This window comes from Bos indicus, chromosome 7 (genome assembly GCF_029378745.1).
Source record: "Bos indicus isolate NIAB-ARS_2022 breed Sahiwal x Tharparkar chromosome 7, NIAB-ARS_B.indTharparkar_mat_pri_1.0, whole genome shotgun sequence".
Lineage (NCBI taxonomy): Eukaryota > Metazoa > Chordata > Mammalia > Artiodactyla > Bovidae > Bos > Bos indicus.
This window is the reverse complement of record NC_091766.1, coordinates 90,063,281-90,086,364: the sequence shown is the minus strand read 5'-3', so window position 1 is coordinate 90,086,364 and position 23,084 is coordinate 90,063,281. Positions and strand designations below refer to the sequence as shown.

The 23,084-nt window shown below is 38.6% G+C and overlaps 1 protein-coding gene across 1 annotated transcript in view; it reads right to left on the bottom strand.

The window, feature by feature from the left end:
- Positions 1-23,084, bottom strand: part of ADGRV1 (adhesion G protein-coupled receptor V1) — a 543,203-nt gene that overhangs the window by 355,956 nt on the left and 164,163 nt on the right. Inside the window, exons 53-64 of the mRNA XM_070794032.1 lie at positions 20,355-20,501; positions 17,556-17,811; positions 15,863-16,065; positions 14,258-14,434; positions 13,716-13,895; positions 12,970-13,149; positions 9,550-9,714; positions 5,661-5,778; positions 3,664-3,787; positions 1,579-1,717; positions 1,230-1,415; positions 716-948 (exon numbers count right to left, since the gene is read on the bottom strand). Of these exons, the coding sequence (XP_070650133.1) occupies positions 716-948; positions 1,230-1,415; positions 1,579-1,717; positions 3,664-3,787; positions 5,661-5,778; positions 9,550-9,714; positions 12,970-13,149; positions 13,716-13,895; positions 14,258-14,434; positions 15,863-16,065; positions 17,556-17,811; positions 20,355-20,501 (2,108 nt within the window). The remainder of the gene's footprint in view (positions 1-715; positions 949-1,229; positions 1,416-1,578; positions 1,718-3,663; positions 3,788-5,660; positions 5,779-9,549; positions 9,715-12,969; positions 13,150-13,715; positions 13,896-14,257; positions 14,435-15,862; positions 16,066-17,555; positions 17,812-20,354; positions 20,502-23,084) is intronic.

The window sequence follows — 23,084 nt, the reverse complement described above, 5'->3', positions numbered from 1 at the left end:
CTAAGAACTATCTACATGCAAACATGATTCCAGCTGAAGGTTATGCATGAGCCAGAGGTGTCGAGGTGCTCCTTATGCCACTCAAGCTCTGAGCATTTCATCCATTTCTTCACGGAACATGTGTTCCCCACCCTGTTAAGCAAGTCGCTCCCACTAAATCAGAGAACAGGAGAGTCTCAATAGGGCTAATTCTTGATCTTCACTGAATCCCTGGTGCACTACCCACCAACTATCTCTGACTCAAAAATTCCCCTGCTTTAAAAACAACTTTGGGCAAATATCTACCTCATTCATCCACAAAGAAGACAATACAGTCTTCAGAGATACCAAGGAAAGAAATCTCTCAGTCCAGCCTGTTTCATGGAGTACAGAGAAGAGATGGAGGAACCAAAATCAGCCCCGCCAGCTGATCTTTGACCTAGAGAACAGCTCCTCTCTTTTCTCACCAATTACTACCAGCTTACACCATGTCCAATTCTCTTGCTATGCAGAGTGACTACACAACGGAAATGCATACTTTCAACTTTCAGGAAAAAAAATTATATTTTACAACGTGGAATAATTAACAGCCTTTGCCACCATGTCCTGTTCCAGCGTCACATGAATGTTGAGAAAAAGCCAGGATAGATCATCTTAGAGCTTAGAATTAATCCCTGCACAGCCCAGCTTTGACTCATCCTTTCTCTCTTTCTCCTATTTTTCTCTTTTACTTTACCTTCCCAGGAGTTCCACCTCTGTCATCATGAGGGAAAACTCCTCAGGACCTTCAGGAAGGCTGTCATCAAGGATTTCAATGTGCACAATTTTCACTGTCTCTTTGGCTTCAAAGAGGAGCTGCACGGGTGGAGGCAAGAAGTCTACGCCGACCTCAGCTGTCCCGCTCACAGCCTCCAAGCAGAGTCTCACGCGGCCAAAAGACCCACCCGATCGGATGACTGTGAGGTTAACCTGTGCGAGAAGCAGTGTTTTTTCATTTGGTTTGGGTGAGTACTCTACCAGGCCAGACTTAATTTTGAGTGTCTCTAATTTTACTTACCAGGATTATCTGGAAGTTCTATGCAAATTGATAAAAAAGTATATAAAGTCGACATTAAAATGACAGCAGGAGCACATGAAATCAGCTGTGAAAATCAGCTTGAGAATGTGAACATAGAAACACATTTTAAAGATCGCCCGTGATACAAAAGATAAAAAGTGACATCTACAGCTTTAAGCATTTCACACGCTACCTTTTGTATTTCCTCCGTCACTCGCAGCTGCTCTTGCGAAAAGGCGAACCGGCCATAGGGAAAGTCACTGGCCACCACGGTGATGGTGGCGGTGGTGCTAGACTCGCTCAACACTCCGCCCTCGCTGACCTCAGTGAGCTGAAACTCATAGAAACGCTTTTCCTCGGGAAGGTCATCGTTCAAAGCCTAGAGACGGACAGAAAGAGCCATTCGCAGCAGAATCTGAGCATTTCAAGAAAAATATATATCACATAAGCAATGACAACAAGCTGTGATATTAATCCTACCCCCCCAACCATACACGCACACTGACAGCAAAGGGCGTGACAGCAATCAGTAACCGAGATACCTGTATCACTACAACGGCCGCAGACTGTCCATCTCGCATCGTCAGCTTTCCTGATGTTTCAGCAAATTCCTCCAAGGAAGGAGGGACTATCCTCCAGGACACTGTGACCTCCCCAGAAATCGCTGGGCCACGAATAAGGCTACAACAATGTAAAATGCATATTTCAGTACACTTTTATTGAGAGTTTTTCCTAGATACTTGCTGTGTCCTTCAACAATAACAAATGTTCATTCATTCCAGAACATTATGCATTTTTTTAAACCTCGTATTAGAGTACAGTTCATTTATACTGCTGTATTAGTTTCAGGTGTACAGAAAAGTGAATCACTTAAATATGTTCATATATCCACTCTTCTTTAGATTCTTTTCCCACATAGGTCATTACAGAGTATGGAGTAGAGTTCCCTGTGCTATACAGTAGGTTCTTGTTAGTTATCTATTTTACATATCAAAGTAAAGTTATAGCGTCAGTTGTTCAGTCCTGTCCTACTCTCTGCGACCCCATAGACTGTAGACCACCACGCTCCTCTGTCCAAGGGATTCTCCAGGCAAGAACACTGGAGTGGGTTGCCATTCCCTTCCCCAGAGGATCTTCCAGACCCAGGGATCAAACCAAGGTCTCCCATGATGCAGGCAGATTCTTTACGATCTGAGCCACTGGGGAAGCCCCATTTTACATATAGCAGTGGGTATATATCGATCCCAATCTCCCAATTCATTCCTCCCCAACCCTACCCTCTGGTGATCATAAAGGTTTGTTTTCTGCATCTGTGGGCCTATTTCCATTCGGTAGGTACGTTCATTTGCACCCTTTTTTAGATTCCACATTCAGGCGATAGCATATGATATTCGCGTTTCCCTGCCTGACTTACTTCATTCAGTACCACAGTCTCTAGGTCCATCAATGTTGTTGCAAATGGCATTATTTTAAGAACATTATTTGCATTTAAATAATCTTATCTATCAGCTATAAAGCAAATGAAAGTCAGATAATCCCAAGACAACACCCAAAATACTGAGCTTGTATAAATCTGCTTGACAAGAATACTGGCAAAAGCTGCACACTAAAAGCATAAGGTTGAAAGGAATTAAAAAAAAAATGCATGTACAGATTCTTCACCTACTACACAAGGTACAAAGCTCAAACAGACTAAAGAACAGGAAACACTTCGTACATGCAATACTACTGGAAAAACAACCAAAAAGATAGAAGTTTTAACGTAAATCCAGCTACTTTATTGATAGTTGCTATTCCACCCCTCATGAGAGAATTTATAATAAACAAAATTGCCTATGATCATAATGTTGTTGTTGTTTTGTTTAGTTGCTAATTTCTGTCCATATTTTTTGAGATCCCTTGGATATATAGCCCACCAGGATCCTCTGTTCGTAGGATTTTCCAGGCAAGAATACTCGAGTGGGTTGACATTTCCTTCTCCAGAGGATCGTCCCAACCCAGGGATCTAACCTGCATCTCCTATGTCTCTTGCATTAGCAGGCAGGATTCTTTACCACTGCACCAGCTGGGAATATCTTAGTTATATAACAGGTCCTAATTTTAGAACATCTTAAAATCTTTGATTCAGATGATTTTTTAAGGAATGATTTTGTAGCTCAGATATACAAGTAGCTCCTATTTTATGGCATAAATGACAAAACAGGGCTGAGAGCTAGACGTTGCTGAGATCTCTTGACATCGCTCAATGTGCTTTCCTCGTCATGGGCTCTACAAATCATCTAAAAACCACAAACCTCAGATTTAACATCCTGCTACCTGCTAAGTCGCTTCAGTCGTGTCTGACTCTGTGCGACCCCATGGACTGCAGCCTACCAGGCTTCTCCATCTATGGGATTCTCCAGGCAAGAACACTGGAGTGGGTTGCCATTTCCTTCTCCAGATTTAACATCAAGACAGGTCAAAACATACCTTCAGTGTTTATAAAAAATGTGCTCTTACCACAGGATTGTACCAGTTTATAAGAAGAATATGTCTGCACTGAGAGCAATGTATTTAGGGCACAAAAATGCTAATTAAATGCAACTTCAAAATTCTCACCTGGGCAATAAAAATCATGAAGCCCTTACCTGATGATGGCAGTACCATTATATTTTGCTGAGGGTTCTCCAATGAGGACATGCCTAGATGATGGAGCTATCCCAACTTCTCCAGATGCTCCCTTATCTCCTCGAATGATTATTGATGCGCTACCTGAGTTCAAGATGATACATAATACCGCTAATGTAGAAAACACATGTATTTACTTAATACACGCCTGGCAAAGTTCTAAGGGATTTACATATACTAATCCTGTGAGTTAATCTTCATGATAAGCATATAAGTTAGGTACTAATATTATTCTCATTTTACCAACGAAGACATGTAAGCGCAGAGAGGCACTGAACACACTAAGGCAAATGACTTGCCCACAATCACATTTTAATGAAAAGGATAAAATGGGCAGTACTTCCAATACCACTCCCATGACAAGCAAGTATGGGACTGCATTCTACCCTATGCATTAATCCACTCCTACAGTAACCATTCTGCAGTTCACTCTAAGTGGCTATGTGGCTATCTCTGTTAGCTATGTAGCAAAAGCAAGAGTTCTTGGGGACCCTTTTTTTTTTAATTTTCTGACAATCATTTGCTTCTAAGTGTTTATAAAATGTGTCAAGTATTCCTACGAAAATGGAAATAAAAATCATATCAAGTACTTTGAGTATTCATGTCATAATCTGGCACTAACTTAAATGAGCTTGTTTCCAGAAGCACACATTAGAGTTTCAAGAAACAAAGGATGGTATTATTACACTATCACTTTCTGTGGCAATGGGTTAAAGCACCAACAGGGGTTTGCCAAGTGTAAGTATGTCACAGTTGGGAATACATTATGAATTTGTTTATATTAACAAATGATTTACCTTGATCCACCGGTGTACTCTTGTTCTTGCATCTAATTAGTCCATAGAAACATAACTCTGCTGAGTAACACAATGTAAATAACTGAGCTAGCTGACTTAGGATTTATGTAAGAATATAATGCAAAGATATGATTGACTCAAATGCCTGAAGGAAAGTACTCTAGATAAAATGCAAAAAGATTAACTACCCTAGGTGACACCTGGGGTGACAGCATATGATACTCTCTACAATTCTAAGAGTTTCCTTGGCCACAGCATTCTGCTTCTTTGGCCACAAACCCTTGCACAGGATGAAGTTCTTAATTTCAAAAAAGGACATGCAACAGGAACTAAGCTTTCATATCAACGTTGCTGTGCCATTGTTTATGGCCATTACATAATGAAACCATTTTAGCACCATTAATCCTCTTTCTCCAGATGTAAGAAATTTTCACATGGACCATAGGCAAATGAGAACTATGACACCTGTTTCTGAAATGCTGAAATATCTAAGTAGTTATTTTATGATGAAAACAGGTATAGATAGGCTGAAAGAGACATAAATAACAGGCTAAGTTTTAAAACAACATTTTATTACAAAAGTAACTGTGGTCATTTTAAGTATGCATAGAAAATACAGATACTCAAAAACCACCATCAACATTTCAAGTACATAATTCCTTATGTTTATGACATGCATATGAAAAGTGGGATTACACTGAACATGTTATAAAGCCAGTTTTATGAACGTAAAAATTATCCATGTAATTAAATGTTCTTAATTTTGATGCAAGTAAGGCTTTTTCTGCCACATTTTTTGAATACCTGCAGACTTTTCTGTTAAATTTAACCAGTCCCCTGCTGTTGGGTCATTTAGGAAGCTTTCATATTTTACTTTATGAACACTACTAAAGTAAACATCTTTATTTAAAAAAAAAAAAAATCATACAGCTAAGGAGTATGAAAACCCTGGCATGCAACCCTACCAATGCTGCGCGTTATAATTTTAGCTTTAAAAAGTCCTTAGCTGTCATACAAGTAGGAAATAACATCCTCATGTTTTAACAGACATTTTATGAATTATAAAAGCAAACAGTAACCTTCATTGTAACTACTGATTATTTGGTCACATTTTTCCAAAAAAATACTTTTTAATTTCCAAAAACGTCGGGCTCTCTCACCTTTTACTGGAGATATTTCTACCTCATCAACTGAGAGCAGCTGAATGGTGAAACGCCTGTCCTCCTCCAACGTGGCGTCCTGAAGTGTGTGCAGCACAATGGTCTTCTGGGACTCAGTCTACACCAAATGAGAGGAGAACACGTGTTTTCAGAGTGGCCAAACTTAAATTTTGAATGTTCTCATCAGCAGAATGACATTTAAGTTCATAAGCATTTTTTAAAGATGCCCTCTCTTTAAACCCTTTAGAATTATGGGTTTCTTCCAGAGATAATTATTACATAAAAATTAGCTCTGAGCAAAAATCCCATTAAGATTCTTAACAGGAAGAAGGGAAAAATTTTTAACACAACTTTCAAATTTACTGAAAAAATTTACTCTCAGCTCAACCACTGAGAGTTGAATCACTTGAGTTAAATGGCCACAGCATGATATAAATAAATCACAGTGAGAGGTGTAATACTTATAAGGGTTATCTTCCTACTATCCCTTTTTGCTTTTTGCTTTCTACCCACTCCTGCTTCCTTCCTATTCCTTCCACAGGTGTTGCTCTCAAGAGAGCTCATATTATTCCTTCCCTCTCTGGTCTTACACTTAGCTCAGTAATTTCTTGGAACATATGGTAAGTTTTCAGTACAGACTGGAAGAGAAAGAACAAAGAGAAAGAACAAGGAAAAGCAAATACACAGAAGACAACAACCTTAATACTTTGCGAGGTAACCATGACAGAAATCATTTTTATCTTTAAGGTCTCCTCCGATGCTGACTGAAAAAAGTCCAATTTTTCCCATGCATCACTGAATAATTTTCCACAGTTTGAATTCTGCTGTTTATTTCTTCTTATCTCAGTATTGCAGGCTTCCCTGGTGGCTCAGTGGTAAAGAAGTCGCCTGCCAGTGCAGGAGATGCAGATTCGATCCCTGGGTTGTAAAGATCCCCTGGAGAAGGGAATGGCAATCCACTCCGGTATTCTTGAGTGGAAAATCCCATGGACAGAGGAGCCTGGGGGGCTACCGTCCAAGGGCTGGCAAAAGATTCAGACATGACTTAGAGACTAAACAATAAGACTCTTAGTTCTGCAATCATCTTTTCTTTGAGATTTTTATGAATTAAAAGTATTATTTTAATCGCTTCACTCTAGTTGCTCTTTCTTCAGAGTTCCTTTTTTTCTATTTTATAGTACTATACTTCTTAAAAATGTTACATAAGAGCTGCTGCTGCTGCTGTTGCTAACTCTCTTCAGTTGTGTCCGACTCTGTGCGACCCCACAGACGGCAGCCCACCAGGCTCCCCTGTCCCTGGGATTCTGCAGGCAAGAACACTGGAGTGGGTTGCCATTTCCTTCTCCAATGCATGAAAGTGAAGTCGCTCAGTCGTGTCCAACTCTTCGTGACCCCATGGACTGCAGCCTACCAGGCTCCTCCGTCCATGGGATTTTCCAGGCAAGAGTACTGGAGTGGGGTGCCATCGCCTTCTCTGGTATGCCTAGCTACACGCCATTTGTTAGAGTGGAGATATAGGTATGTCAGAGCTGAATATCCAAGAACAAAGCTGTCATGCAGAAGTAAATGAAACGCACCAGGTTGCAGAGCAAAGAACAAGATGGAGGGAGTCATATCCAGGGTCACCCATAAGCTTATCCCTCCTGGTGTTGAGTACTCTGAACAAGGATGGCCTTATTCCCTTGGGGGAAAGATCAGACTATTTGCCACTTTGGCATGAATATCCTGCTAACATCAGAAAACCTTTCTAATCATCTGGGAAGCAGATCTAGTGATTAGAATCCAGTAACTGAAAACTGACTGTTCATTATTACTATGTGAAATCACTAAAGAAATTTCAAAGTAATCTCTAAATTCTTCTCATGCCAAGTGAGGATTTTACAGAGAGCTAGGCCATGTAACTGAGAGGTCTCCTGGGCCATCACATATCAAAATCTAAGACATGAGTGGTTGAAACATCTGTGACATCTGACGTGGGATCACTAATTCCATTAGAGAAACCAATACCTCAAAAAAGGCGGCAGAATGTCCCAAGTGGCAAATGGATTGCCAGAGGGCATCACTGACTCCATGGACTGTCCACGGAATTCTCCTGGCTAGAATACTGGAGTGGGTAGCCATTCCCTTCTCCCTTCCCAACCCAGGGATCAAACCCAGGTCTCCCACATTGCAGATGGATTCTTTACTAGCTGAACCACCAGGGAAGCCCAATCACCAATTAGAAAATTGAAAGAAAAAAATGTATTTGCTTCTGTGTTGCTTGGTGTTGAAAGCTCTCATAAAAGGTCACTAGACTCAAAAAAAAAAAAAAAAAAAAGACTATGTTTCATTGGAATTATCTTATCTTTAAATGTATGGTCAGTTTTCTTTTAGAAGGCCACCTTGGGGACCTTCTACTCTCTTATTTTTTATCTCGTTTACAGAAATTCATCTGCTTAGACTTTCTACATCTACTATATATCTATTAGAATCAATTTCATATAGGCGTTTACATTTGAGGCCTGGCGTGTTGCGATTCATGGGGTTGCAAAGAGTTGGACGCCACTGAGCAACTGAACTGAACTGAACTGATACAAAGTAATCTCTTACAATTTTATGCTTTCTCTTTTAACAGTTCTTTCTTACTTGGTCTTATCCTGTGAGATTATTTTTTGTGGCTTTTTAAAAAACTTATCCACCAGTTCTACAGTTTTTCTGGGTTTTAACTAATTCCCTTTTGTTTTCATTGTTATGAATTTAAGAATGATTTATGCGAACGTGAAAGTAAAAACCATGAAAGACGGATAAATCCAGACTCCCCAGTTTCTTCTCTTGTTTACTTGTCTATCCCAAAGCCAATCATACTATCGTATTTACCTCTAATACATACTATCTTAAATTCAGTTGGGGAAGGCCAGCCTCCATCCTTCTTTGTGAGTTTCTTGCTATTCTTGGTCTTTTACATCTCCATAAAGGTTTTAGAATCAGCCTGTCAATTCTCTTCCACTTTGCCATCCCTCCTTCCAGGATAAAAGACCTCAGAGTCTGGCTGATAACTACTAGTTGGCTCTAGTTAGAATGGAGTCATGGAAACCCTGTGCTTGGATTAACTGGGAGGAAGGTACAGCCAGGATTCCTTCCGAGAGGCTCTGTGTTCTATGTTTTAGAGCTGAAAGTTCTACGGGTAAGAAGACATCATGGATCATTTTAAGCAGGAAATGGCAAAACAAGATCTTCCTTTCAGAAAGGCAGGAGGAGAAAGGGACGAGACAGGACGAGATGGTTGGATGGCATCACTGACTCAAGAGACATGAGTTTGAGCAGACTCCGGGAGATGTTGAAGGACAGGGAAACCTGGTGTGCTGCTGTGCATGGGGTCACACAGAGTCGGACACGACTGACCGAAAAAAATAAATCAGAGGCACAGATGATGGACAGAAAAAAGATTTGGAGTGGGACCATCAGTTAAAAGATTACCCAAGGAGAGATGATGGAGGCATGGACTGTCACAACCATGACAGAGCAGGAGGAACAGAAAGAAAGGGTATTTAAAAGGGAACACTGACCAATCTCGGTTGTCAAATATACGCAAGAGTTACAGGACAGATGGAGATGGGGACGGCAGCTGGATGCCTGGCTTGCTTGGCCGGTTTTGCCCTCAATCAGGGGAGGCAATGTGGACAGCAGAGTAGTTTTAATGGTTGGATGTAGGCAGTGTCAAAACTAAATTTGATTTCAGACATTTAGGGGTGTGTATGTGTGTGTGATTTTCCCACGGTGCATATGATTTCAAAAAATTCCAAACATAGTGAATACTATTAATATCAAATGAATTTATAAGCAATACTATGGAAAAGAACATCAAAGACAAATTAGAGAAAAACTGCAAGCATCCTGACAATGACTATACCTCATTAAAATGAAGCGTCCCACTTAAAGGACTGAGGTCATCCTTAGCCATCTCGTCTAGGGTCCACTGAAGTCGGACAGCTCCTTTACCTCCTGGGGACCGGACAACGGTCAATGTCACATATGAATCAGGGTCATCAGACAAAAGGGATTCATCTACCATTACCTGAAAAAGAGAAAATCAATTTCTGAATCTAGAGTTCTATTCATGGAATCACGTGGCAGAAAAAAAAAAAATGCTTCACCAAATCCCATTCTCTTTTTGTCCTAGACACTCAGCTACTTGGCATTTCCTAACTTCTTTTGCAATTAGGTGGAGATTGTTATGGAATATCTGGCATAAAAAATAGAGGCAGAGCCTGCTAATCACAGTCTGGCCAACAGTTTCCCACACAATCTCCATATTCCCTCTGTCTCCATTTGCTGGGTGATTAAAGGAGGCAGAGTCACAGATGGAGAGTCTAGTGCCTGAGATGCCAGTTGGAGAAGAGGTATTCATAAGACCCCAACTTGGAAGAGCATCATAGGACTTTGGCATAAAGAAGAAATAAACTATTAAGGAACTGAGATTTAGGGATTCTTTTTATGGTAGTAAGACTCCCCACATAATACAGACCTAATATGAATTACACACATTGACTCTGTGAAGCAAAGTACAAACTGAGCCTATTCCATGCATTTGCTATGTAAATACAAAAATATGGCACAACACCTTCCATTTTCAAGAAAGACACCTATTTGCGGTTGTTTTTTTTTTTTTTAATGACATTTTGCATTGGTGCCAAGAGTAGAGATTTGGAGCCAACTGATATTTATTGGGACTTCCCCAGTGGCTCAGATGGTAAAGCATCTACCTACAATGCAGGAGACCCGGGTTCGATCCCTGGGTCAGGAAGATCCCCTGGAGAAGGAAATGGCAACCCACTCCAGTACTCTTGCCTGGAAAATCCCATGGATGGAGGAACCTTCTTACATATACTATGGGCATCCCTAGTAGCGCAGACAGTAAAGAATCTTCCTGTAACACAGGAGACCCAGGTTCAATCCCTGAATCGGGAAGCGCCCCTGGAAAAGGGAATGGCTACCCACTCCAGTATTCTTCCTTGGAGGATTCCATGGACAGAGGAGCCTGGTGGGCTACAGTCCATGGGGTCAGACACGACTGAGCAACTAATATTTTCACCTTACCTTATTTAAGCCTCACAAAAACTAAGAAATCTGAGGGCCAAAGATATACATCTATTAGGAGAAAAGGAATCTGGGATTTAGTTATAATAATTTGATTTCACACTAACTGTTGTTCATACCACTCCTCAGAGACCAAAAATATCAAATAAGAGAGAGTTAAGTGAGAAAGAAAAAAAATCCATTATTAACAAACTGCATATATAAGTCCTTTTTGTTTCTATAAATAGTAACATTCTAGTTTCAGCTTCACAAGCGTATTTCCATAAGTCTCTGCTTTACCCAGGGCTTTGGTATATTTAGCACATTGTCCTGGGAGCAGCTTATTAATTTTGACAGATTAATACCAATAATCTTGTCTCAGGGTTTTTCAATTCTGAATCTAATCAGTATTACCAAATAATGCTACCAGAATATTCACTATGTGCACAAAATACTGTATCTTATAGATACACATTAAATTCCATGTTATCAAGAGCTTCTGGCTGAAAAAACAGATAAGATATAAGGAAAGGAGCCACAAAGGGTGAGCAACAAGCTACTGCTATTGTTATCAACAAGTAAAATAGCAATTGACACCTACTGAGGGTAAAGCCCAATTATATATGCTTTACATTTAACAACTCACTCCTCACGACAAGAGTTTGGGCACCTTAGATCTTACTTTTAGATGATTAGACAAGTTGGAAATCTGAGGCTATTACAGTAAGACAGTAGTACCCAGATCAAGGGTACACTAAGGCTTTTGCAGTAAACTTTACAACTGCAGCTAAAATTAAATGAATAAATAGAAATTTTTTATGAATAATAGTGGAACTCTTCATTTTCTCAAAAAGTGAAAGAAACTCGTAAAGACACTCCCCAACAGCTAAGTCCAAAAGTGTGACTAAGTGAAAAGTAAAAACATTATTATAAGGTTTCATCAACTGGAGGCTGGACTACTTAAACCCTGAACATTTATAATCTAACCTCGAAGCTAATAGAGAATACATTTTTAGCACATTGCATATATTTTATAAAAATAAACTGCATATTCATATACACTATTACTCTGCATATATGCAAAGAAGGCCTGGATGGAAATATAATCAAATACTAATGTATGTACCTTAGAGCTGTAATATTATGGCTTTTTTCTTTATACCTTTTGTATTTCCCAGACTTCTTAGGCTGCCTGCAAAACACTCACGGATACTCTTGTGTGAATCTTCCACCCTTTACAAAACACTTACTTCCACTCATTCCTTTCTCAAGGAAGAGTATCATGAGACTACAGCAGCAGAAGTACTGTGTTCTTTTATAGTTTCCATTTTCTTATGAAGTTGAAATTTCAATGATCAAATAATTAGGCCGTTATTAGTGTCTATCTAAATTGTGGCGCAAGCCGTAGTTCTAGCCTTGCAGCCAAAGAACAGTAAAGATAATAAGCATTAGAACTATTTGCTGTTATTTAAAATGATCTAAGGTGAATTACTGATTATAAGTGACAAAATAAAGGGAATGGCGACACAGGAGCCAGAAAAGTTGTTGTACATAAAAATTATCTAAAGATTCGTATGGCTGTTTCATCCTGAAACTTCCTTTAAAAGATAAAGTCATAGAAATTATGATGTAATCATTATGTCAATAATTATGATACACTTTACTTTATATTTAAGGTGTAGAGATAATTTAGTACGAGTCAAAGCTTTTCTCTCTCAGAGGCTGAACCAATAATAATTGGGCTCACTCTTGTAGGTCTTGAAAGCAGGCAGTCAAGGGGAAGTAAGAGGGGAGAGAGAAGAAATACAAGGAAACACATGAGTCAGGGCTGACTGTAGTGTTTTGTTCAATATAAATCAAGATAGAAGACCCAAGAGGTGAGGAATATAAATCTCTCCCCAGCCAAACCATCTTGGGGTCAGGACGTAACAGAATCTGGATGGCAGTCTGGTAGCAGAGCAGGTAGAGAACAGAAAGTCCAGACAAAAGTACCTCGTGGTCTGTCACAGCCAATAATGGAAATGTGTTCTCCTTTTTAACTGCCTGATGCTAAGAGCTCTCATTCCTGTGAAACTGCCTAGGTTCGAGGACTGGCCCCTAATTCAACAGTCAACTCAAAAGAGCCTTGAGAAAAGAAGCTTTAAGTAAAGAGTAATGAAATCTAGAAAAAAAGAAAATTACCTTTCTGCTATAAATTAAATGAAAAATGAGCCTAGAGGAAAGCACCCCGCACCCCCTGATATATTTCACTTACAGTCTTTTCTTCAAATCCAAATACTCCAAATGGAGAGTCATTTTGTGGAATAACAACAGTTACCACAACGTCATCGCCAAGTCTGCCACCTCCAGCCGCCTTGATTAAGGAAATATTGAACATCTCCAAGAGCTCAAATTCATCATCATCAATTATGGTGATTTCTATCACTGCCGTAACCTATAAAAGAAAAGAAGGAAGAAAGGAAAGAGGGAGGGAGAGATAGAAGAAGGAGGGGGAGAGGCTGTGCTCCTGTTCTATCACTTTAGTCTTTTTAATTGTTAAAAAAAAAAAAAAAAACTGTTGGATAACAATAAATGTACATAATAAATATCTTTAGTAATAAATGTACAAACTTTTGGTGCAAATCCTAAATAAATATTTATATTTATAAACATTAAAAAACAGAATAAAAAAACCTAAAATTCATAGGAATAGTCTAGTTCATCAGGCAATATTTTATACATTCTTAGGCACCTCTAAGCCAATTATTATCCTTTTATAACTTTATTTAAAATAGAATACAAAGTGGGAAAGCTCAGAAAGGGTGAGATTCTTGCTTATTTATATCCTCTCTCCATGTCCATTAATAAATTATATATTACCTAACAATATCTCTGTTAGCCTGACATGGGAATTTAGAATATTATACATTTAGCCATCACCACTGCACGTTCATTTGGTAGATGCCTATAAAATGTCTGAAGTACAACCAAAAACTGCTAATATGTCTGTGACTAACATACCTGTCTATCTGCAAATTCAAGAATCCCATGAGATGGCTTAAAGTCTTCCAGGCCAGCACTGTCCACTGTTGCTTTCCAATAAACCTTTACTGCCCCAAAGCTTCCAGCCAGCCGAACTACAGGAATTTGAAGAACGTTCAGGGGTGGAGGCACCTCATAGGCAGTAATAACTCCAACATCCTTTAAGTAAAGAATATGTAAGTTAAAATGCAAGACAAAAGTAACTCTTACAATTCATCACTATCTAAATTTATTATCTCTACTACTAGTTCTTATACTTTACTCTTCAAATTAATAGCTGGATATAAGTATGCATATTCAGTCTTCAGAACTCTTACATTTAAATGTATTATAAATAAACTTGCTTAATCCCTTGGTCTAGCTCAAAGAGAGCTTAAGAATTAGTCTATAAGAAAAACTTTGAGAGATATTTATTAATATCTACAATAAAAGTAAATTATTTTTCAGAAAATACGGGACACTGGCCCAATCAGCAGGTGCAAGCTTTTGTATTACTATAAGTATGTGAAAGTTCATCTCACTCTGGTAACGTGGAACTTAAAAATTCCTCTGGGATCATCATTTTCTTCAATCATTATCTCAGCCATTTCCAGCCCCGGCCTTCGCACACTGGGCTGTCCTGCAGAGAAGTCAGAGTTCACCAGGCGCACCTCTGTGATGCTGACAATAAAGCCTTCCTCCAGCTCGGGAACATCATCCTAGGTGCCAAGAACCAAGGGAGAAGAGAGAGAGACGGGGTCTTATTTTTTAAAACACATTCAATTTGCAATGGAAATGTAATATTTTTCAGTAAAAAAATGACATCCACAGGAATAGGCTGCTCTACAACACACACAAAAATATTCCTTTTTTATGTTTTAATACATTTCTATTGACAACCTCAGAATCTAAGGGGATATTTAAGCATATGGATGATGTTACCCAATGGAAGCCACACACTCATGAGCAAGTAAAATAAATTTAAAAAAAAATCTATCCTACAATTTTGACCACATACTATTGAATATGTTCTATATATATGACAGTCCCTCAATTTAGGAGAAGGTGGTAAATGCTTCATACATCTTAAAAATGAAAGTTCTACACTTTAAAAAATCTAATTATAATCTTATATTTTAATTAACTTTAAAAAAATTGTTATCTTACTTTTCAATAGGTAATAAAAAATTTCAAAAGCTAGAATACTTAGTGAAAATGAAAGGAAGTCTCTGTTCTATCCCTTATGTCTTTCCAGAATGTCCTCTCCATAAGCCACTATTATCTAATACCATGAATACCACTATTAATAACACTATATTATACAATATTATATTCACTCAATAATATGATTACAATTAATATTATATAGTACACAATATAAATATTGAATTATATATTAGTGATAACACTATTAACCAATTTCAGTTTCCTTTCCTTCATTACAGATGTATATACGAAGTGTATACACATTCTCCTTAGACAAAGGAGAGAAAGAGAATGATCTAATCTATCTGAAGACTAATCTTAATTCAAGTAATCATATGAAACTGATACTCAAAATAACCAGATGAACTTGGGCATTTTATTCATTCAGTCATTAGTTGAAAACAACTAACAAACCAACAGAATAGAGGATCCAACCAGACATATAATCAATCCAAATTCAATGCTTCAAAGTTCATTCCAGCAATATTCCAGTTCGAAAATAAATATAAAAAATGAATTCACTTGTTATTTTTATCTTTACATTATAAAATATTCATTATTATCAAATATTAGAGGTTTCCCTGGTGGCTCAGTGGTAAAGAATCCACCTGCAAAACAGGAGATGCTGGAGACATAGCTTTAATCCCTAGGTTGGGAAGATCCCCTGGAGAAGGAAATGACAACTAACTCCAGTATTCTTGCCTGGAAAATTCCACAGACAGAAGAGCCTGGTGGACTATAGTGTTGCAAAGACCCAGACCTAACTGAGTGACTGAGCACACATATTAAATATTAGGGTGAGTGGGAGTATTAGAGTACTTACATCTTAATATTCTAAAAGTATATTTTTTAAAGATTTTACCTTTAAGAGCATCACATTTTTATCTTTTATCTTCATTTTCCTTTATTATCATATCATACTCATTGAAGCCTAGACTCACCGGCAAAATGGCAACTTTGACATAAGTTTCTTTTATGTTTTCTTTCATTATTATCATTGTTTCTTGTAGCACATAGTCTTTATTCTCAGTGGCTTGATTATTGATGTGCAGTAAGAAATTGGGTTTAGCTACCAACTGAATGGCTATGTCTCCAAGTAATCCTTTATCGCGAACGATTTGTAACTGAAGAGCGGTGACGTTCTCTACGAGACAGACGTGCCTTAAGTAAGTAAACTTTTCTAACAGCTGTTGATGCTATTCTAAGCACTTAGGGTGGAGTGTTCTGACTATCTCTTCTAGACAGGTAAAGAAAGACAGATAAACAAAGGCAATGTATACTCCCAAGGAATACTTCGTGCTTTTCCCAACCAGTCACCAGAGCTGTGCTGAAATCACCATACACTGCCCGCATTAGTTCCCAGTTTTAAACCCTCACTTCTGGGTCTCCCTCACTCTCCTACGCTGCACATGGCATGCCCATTAACAGAACTGCTGAAAATACTAAGAAAGTGCGTACCTGGAGGATGAGCAGAGGGGCTAATGACAAATGCTAAGAAGATTCTTCAAAAACGAAAAATTAAACACACACAGTCATTTAATGACTCATTATTAAAAGAGCAAGTTTGTCCTTTGGCTATCACAGAGCTCAAAGTATCTCACAACACCTATTTCATTTCTTAGATTTTTAAAATTTAATTTGCTAAAAATGAAAAAAAAAAAAAAAAAAAAAAGGCATGTCAATCTTCCCTACCAGTCTGTGAGTTTCTAATGACCGAATACCATGTCCTTGCTTCCAAAACATGTAGCGTGATTTTTGGTACTTACTAGGTGCTATGGTTGCTGAATGGATAACAGATCATTTTACTTTAAGGCTACCATTTCTGTTCCCATATATACAGACTTATAAAGACCTACGTGAATAATTACATGTCATTTTTCTCCATCAGTTATTTAAATGAAAGGTCCTTAAAAGACGTCTGTTTCTATTTGAAAATTTTAGAACCTTCAGATAGCATAGTCTTAATACTGGGATGGCCGAAAGATTCGTTCAGATTCTTCTGTACTGTCTTATGAAAAAACCCAAACAAACATTCTGAGCAACCCAATACATACGTATTATATTTAACCTTTTATTTAAATAAGTCAAATGACCTTTATCTATAAAAATCTACTTGTTCTACAATTTATACAAATAGTCAGGCAAAGATGTCAACATGAAACTCAAAGGAAACAGGGAAATAGAAACTGATCAGTCATACTTCACAGAAAAATATTATTCTAATTATTGCTTTGGGTTTAATAATTAACATCTCAAGTACCACATGAATTTCCCTGTGCTGTTGACTGTTTTCTATAACTATTGAAAATCTATACAGGAGAAACTGAGCAAGAAAAGAGAACAGATAGATTAAAAATGAAAAAGAGAAAGTTAAAACAAAAACCAAACACTTCTACTACAATGATTTACTAAAACATTAATATTTCTATTACGACAGTAATATCTCAAAAGTATTTCATACAGCCATAATGACACGATCAGACAATTTAATAAAGACAAATAAAAAGTAAAAAGGATTACGACCTGTCGAACTGAAAAATATCATACAAAAAGAAATTTATATCCCCAGTAAATATTAGAATTAAAATATTCAATAAAACTTATGAGAACCTGAAAATATCTAACAAGATTTACCTTTAGGCTCCGCTACTTTAATGAAGAGAGACTCAGCATGCCAGCCAACCAAGCCATAAGGTGAGTCATTGGGCAGAGTGGTTATCACAGACTTGTTTCTTTTCTGATCAATAGTAGCACCTTTTGATGGGTCCTCAACCCCTTCTGTGATAATACGGATGAGTGTTACAATGACAATCTCTGACAATTCTGGTAGATCATCAGCAAGAACAGTCAGAGTAATTGTAGACAGTGCCTGGCCTTCAGAAAATGAAATCTAAAATTTTAAAGAAAGAGGATTTTATTTATATTTTAGTTATCACTGTGCAGTAAGAATATCAAAGGTTAGATTACCTTTTAATACTGACCATATCTTAAATAAGCAACAACATATGACCCTACAAATCAATCAAATGCCTTTCACATGAGAAAGAGAAGATTTTTAGGAAAAAGAAAAAGTAAACCACTACTAAAACTTAAGCTAATAAATCATGTAACCAAACTGTCCTGTCCTGGAACCTACATTCTTAATGAAACACTGATTACACACTCACTCTCTCTCTCTCTCTCTCTGAAAAGTTAAGTCCTAGGTACCATATATAAAATCTATAAACATTAATATCTTCCTCTACAAAATTTTTGCTAGGAATGATACTTCCCTTGCTTAAATTCTGAATGTATTATTTAACAATGATTCAGTCAAAATAGAAGTAGAAAGTCAGAGATACAAATCAGAGCAGCTCTCTCCTGTGTCTCCATTATCTGAAGATTCAAAACTGAATTTGCTAAAAGGCACCTGGAGTCCTTTCTGATAGGCTTCTGTCTGTTTCTTGAATGTCATTTCCCTTTGTTCCCCACCTCAGAATTTATTCTCTAGTAATAGGACACAGGACTTCCCTCGTGGCTCAGATAGTAAAGAATACACCTGCAAGGCAGGAGACTCAGGTTCAGTCCCTGAGTCGATAAGTTCCCCTGGAGTAGGAAATAGCATCCCACTCCAGTATTCTTGCCTGGGAAATTCCATGGACAGAGGAGCCTGGCAGGTTATAGTCCATAGGGTCACAAAGAATCAGACAAGACTGAGCAATTAACACTTACTTACTTACTTATTAATAGGGATACAAACTATTTACAACTATTTAAACTAGCATTACAAGCCTATTTTGCTGGCACTCATCTCTCCACCTAGAGAAGGCACTTCAGGATATAAACTCAAGAGCTTTATTAATAAAATCAGGAGTAAGAACACTACTGCCCTTTGGTCAAATCCATTTTTTAGAAATCAAGTTTTATTGGCAAACAGAAAAGCTCATTTGATCACATATTGTCTATTGCTGCCATGTGCTACAAGGCAAAGCTGACAGCTGGAGAAAAGACCATACAGGCCCTAATGTCTAAAGTATTTACTATCGGATCCTTTACAGAAGTTACTCACCTTTGGATAAAATACTTCTCATCCAAACTACAGTCCACACTTAAAGACACTCTTAGGCATTTAAATTAGAAGTAATTTTAATTAAGCTTACATGAGAAATACTAATTGGAGAAATGTAATTCAGAACCTGAGAAATACAACTTAAAAGTTTTTGGTAGTTTGAATACATATTCACTGCAATACAATTTGCCATAATATTCTTAAGACACTTTGCTCCAATCATCTTTCCAATGATGCAGAAATCTAGAAATGATGAACCAGAATAAACACCTACCCTGTTTAGATAAAATTCCACGAGAGGTCTTTTAAAAGCACTCTTCAGAGAAACACTTGGGCAAAATACACAAGAGTAATCTATTAAACCCAAGACAAGTCAAGGAAACAACCCATCCTCCAGTTAGGAACCAAAAGCCCCTTGAACCCTCTCTTTGTGAGTCGCCTACTTCTTTGGCCCATTCTGAGTCCCTCCTCAAACTTGTGTCATGGATGTCTACTACCCTCCAACAGCACATAATGTGATACTCTCCCAGACCCCTTCCTGTGACTTATGTACCTATCCCGCAGCTATTGGGAATAACAGCTTCTGTATTTCTCATAGGAACTGTCCTCAGCCGCAGCACACTATTGTATCCAAAGTTATGCCCCAAAGGGCTTCCCAGGTGGCTCGGTGGTAAAGAATTCACCTGCTAAAGTCGGAGATGCAGGAGACACAGGTTTGAGCCCTGGGTTGGGAAAATCCCTTGGAGAAGGGAATGGCAACCCACTGCAGTGTTATTGCCTGGGAAGTCCCGTGGACAGAGGAGCCTCTCGAGCTACAGTCCAGGCGGTTGCAGGTAGTTAGATGCAGCTGAACACACACGTGTGCCCCCAAAACAGAGGTGATCTGAGACCACAGATGGGTAAATCAGGGCTGCGATATCACACCCCTCCCTCAAGCTGGAAAACAGGAAACTCCACAACTGCTGACCACACAACTCTGGTCTACTTTTCCATACACCTGGCTATTTCACATGTACTTGTTCTCTATTCATAGCTTCTATTCTACCCACATCTCAAAACCACATTTCCAGCCCCACATGCATTGGTTTTATCTTTCTGAGAGTGTAACACACCCATAATCTGGCTGACTAGTGTACTGAATTTCAAAAGGGATAGTGTTTTTACAGGTAGTTTTGATATTACAGGGGCAAAAAGGAAGAATCACTACAATAAAACTAACCTTAACATGCAGCCCTCTCTATGGTGATTAGGAGGAATCCAGTGGTGACATGGTCAAACTCAAGTACTTCACCCGTGCCCACCACCCATGGGCAGGGTTTGGTCCCATGTATCAAGAGTAACCACAATTTAAAAGTGACTTTCCTATAATGTTTTAAATTACATACCACTCCTGAGGTAGGAAATATATCACTAATACTTCCGTCAGCTTCCCACGCTACGGTTATACGACCATATGTTCCTTTTAAGCGTTCCACATTCAAGGTTACTAGGCTATCTTGCTCCATTTCTTCCACTTGCTTATATAATGAATTCTGGAAAATAAACAGGAAGCTGCAGAGAGCTATTTGAAATTATCTAAGCAGACTTTTATTTCACGGTAGCATGCATTTGCAAAATTCACAGTACTAAGCAACATATTAAGTAAAAAACAATAATTTTTAAAATGGTAATGTGGATGACCATGACTGTACTTTAAAACATGCGAGTTTGAATAAGTAAAAGACTAAGTTAAAGTAAATGAAAATGTTAATTTTATAGCTTTTTTTCCCCCAGCTCTATATTTTTCAAATTTTCTTCAATATACGTACATCATTTTTATACTCAGAAAGCATGCTCATTTTTATAAGCAGTATACACAGCATGTAAGCAGCTTGTAGAACAGCAACGTCATAGGGAAGTCAGCAGAACAGAGAAGCCTTCTTCCTCCCCTACATTAAGCTCTGGCAATCCTTCCAGGTCTTTGCTTCCTGATTGTAAAGTAAAAGTGTTTGGTCTACGTGGTCTGCAAGGTCCCATCCAAATGTAATGACATCATGAGAACCCAGGAGCTCCTTTCTGATCATTGACAAATGTCTCCTATCCTTACACTCATATCCTCTGAAACATTTCCACAGGCTGTGACGCTCCCATGGATAATGTTCCATTAGCCCATGCTCTTTACAACTGTTTTTCCTGCCGGAACGATCCCTCTCCCTCCTGTTAAAATCCCCTACTCCTCGGCTCACCTATACTTCTGAGCCTCTTTCCTTTGTTCCAGACTGATTTTTGCATCTCTCTGACTGGAACTTTCTTTGCCCAAAGCCTGCAACTTCTAGTGCAGCTATTTAACGAACTTTTCCTCAAAATTAATACTCCAAAGAATCTCTTCTTAAATAACCCTGCTTCCTCCATAGGCAATACAGAGAGAATACAAAGACTTTAAAAAATCTTCCCAGTAAGGTTTTTCCTGTTTCTTTACTAAATCTGAAAAAAAAAACTCCATTCATTTCTCAAATGAAATTAAAAAATTTCATTTAAGCTTATGAAAGCTTCTAGTTAGAATGCTAATTTGAGAAGATATCCAACCCTATGGCAATATTTTACACAGCATCTCAACACACTGTTACACAGTAATAAAATCCTGCTCAAGGCGATCAAACATTCCTACAGAAAGCGCTTTGATTTTAAAATATGCGTATAATTTCTTCACAAAAGACAATGCTTTTTAAAAAAAATAAAGAAAATGCCATTTCAAAAAAGAAGCCTCTCTCTGGTTTCACACCGTCTATTAACAAGGATTGGTAAAATGAGGATTTAATATAGCCAGAAAATATTCAAGAAATTGTCAGCATCTTCTTCAGTCCCGTCTTGGAATGAGGTTGCCCAGACACAAGAGGCCTGTACTGAGGGACTTGACTGAGTGGACTGAAGAAACCCAGGATTCTGTCTATTGGCAAGGATCACACCACAGTGATGTGATAGCTTTGAAGCAATTATGAAACAAGTTTCACAAACAGAGGTCTATGCTTAGGCAGTTGAGGAACACAATAGACTCCCCAACTGCAGCATGACCTGGGGGGAGAGGATGAGGCTGAGCGGCGAGCATGTGGGTTCCTGCCCCAGGAGCTACGGTTCCATCCTCTAAACTTGTATAAGACCCAGAGAAGCCCATGGGAGTCTTCTGTTTCCTCTCCCGCATAATGACAGGTTCACAGGAAGCACCGACTGTGTGGCGGGAACTTTTCTGGTTCCGGGAAAGCTGCAAAGAAAGTGGTGTATGCGCTCTATGCTCTTGCAGGTATGCATGCTAAATGCTTCCAGTCACGTCCAACTCTCTGTAACCCCATGGACCGTAGCCTAGCAGGCTCCTCTGTCCCTAGGATTCTCCAGGAAGAATACTGGAGCGGGTTGCCATGCCCTCCTCCAGGGGATCTTCCTGGCCCAGGGATCGAACCCGTGTCTCTTATGCCTCCTGCACTGGATGTAGGTTCTTGACCTCTAGCACCACTTGGGGAGTCCCTCATGCTCTTAAATATTAGCGGAAAAAAAACAAAACAGACAAACTAGGCTATTCTAAGTGCCATAAGGAAGATTAAGGTGAAATAAAAAGCAATAGACTACTGGTGGGAGTCACATTTTTCAATCACAAAAGGCCTTTCTCATAAGATGGCATTTCAGCAGAGAGGAAATAAAGTGAGGGAACAAGTCATGTGAACACCTGGTCAGGAAGGAGGGTGTCTTCTTTCTTGCTAACCCTCCCACAGCCCATGTCTTAGGGTTACTCTGTTCTACACAGCAGCCACGTGCCACATGAAATGGCACCTTTCTTTAAGAATGAAAAATGCCCACTGGATTTGAAGACAAAATATGAAAAAAGGGATGTCAAATATTTCCTAAGTAATTCTATGTTGACTACATGTTGAAACAACAGTATTTCAAATATATTGGGTTAAATAAAACATGAAAACCGACTTCACGTGTTTCTTTTTACTTTTCTAATGGGGCTTCTAGAAAACTCAGAATTACCCAGGGGCTCATATTATAATTCTGTTGGGCAGAGCTGCCTCAGAGGAAGCTGACCTGCCTTTGGCTTCAGAAATGGACAAGCTGGGTAACAGAGTGATCCCACAACCTGT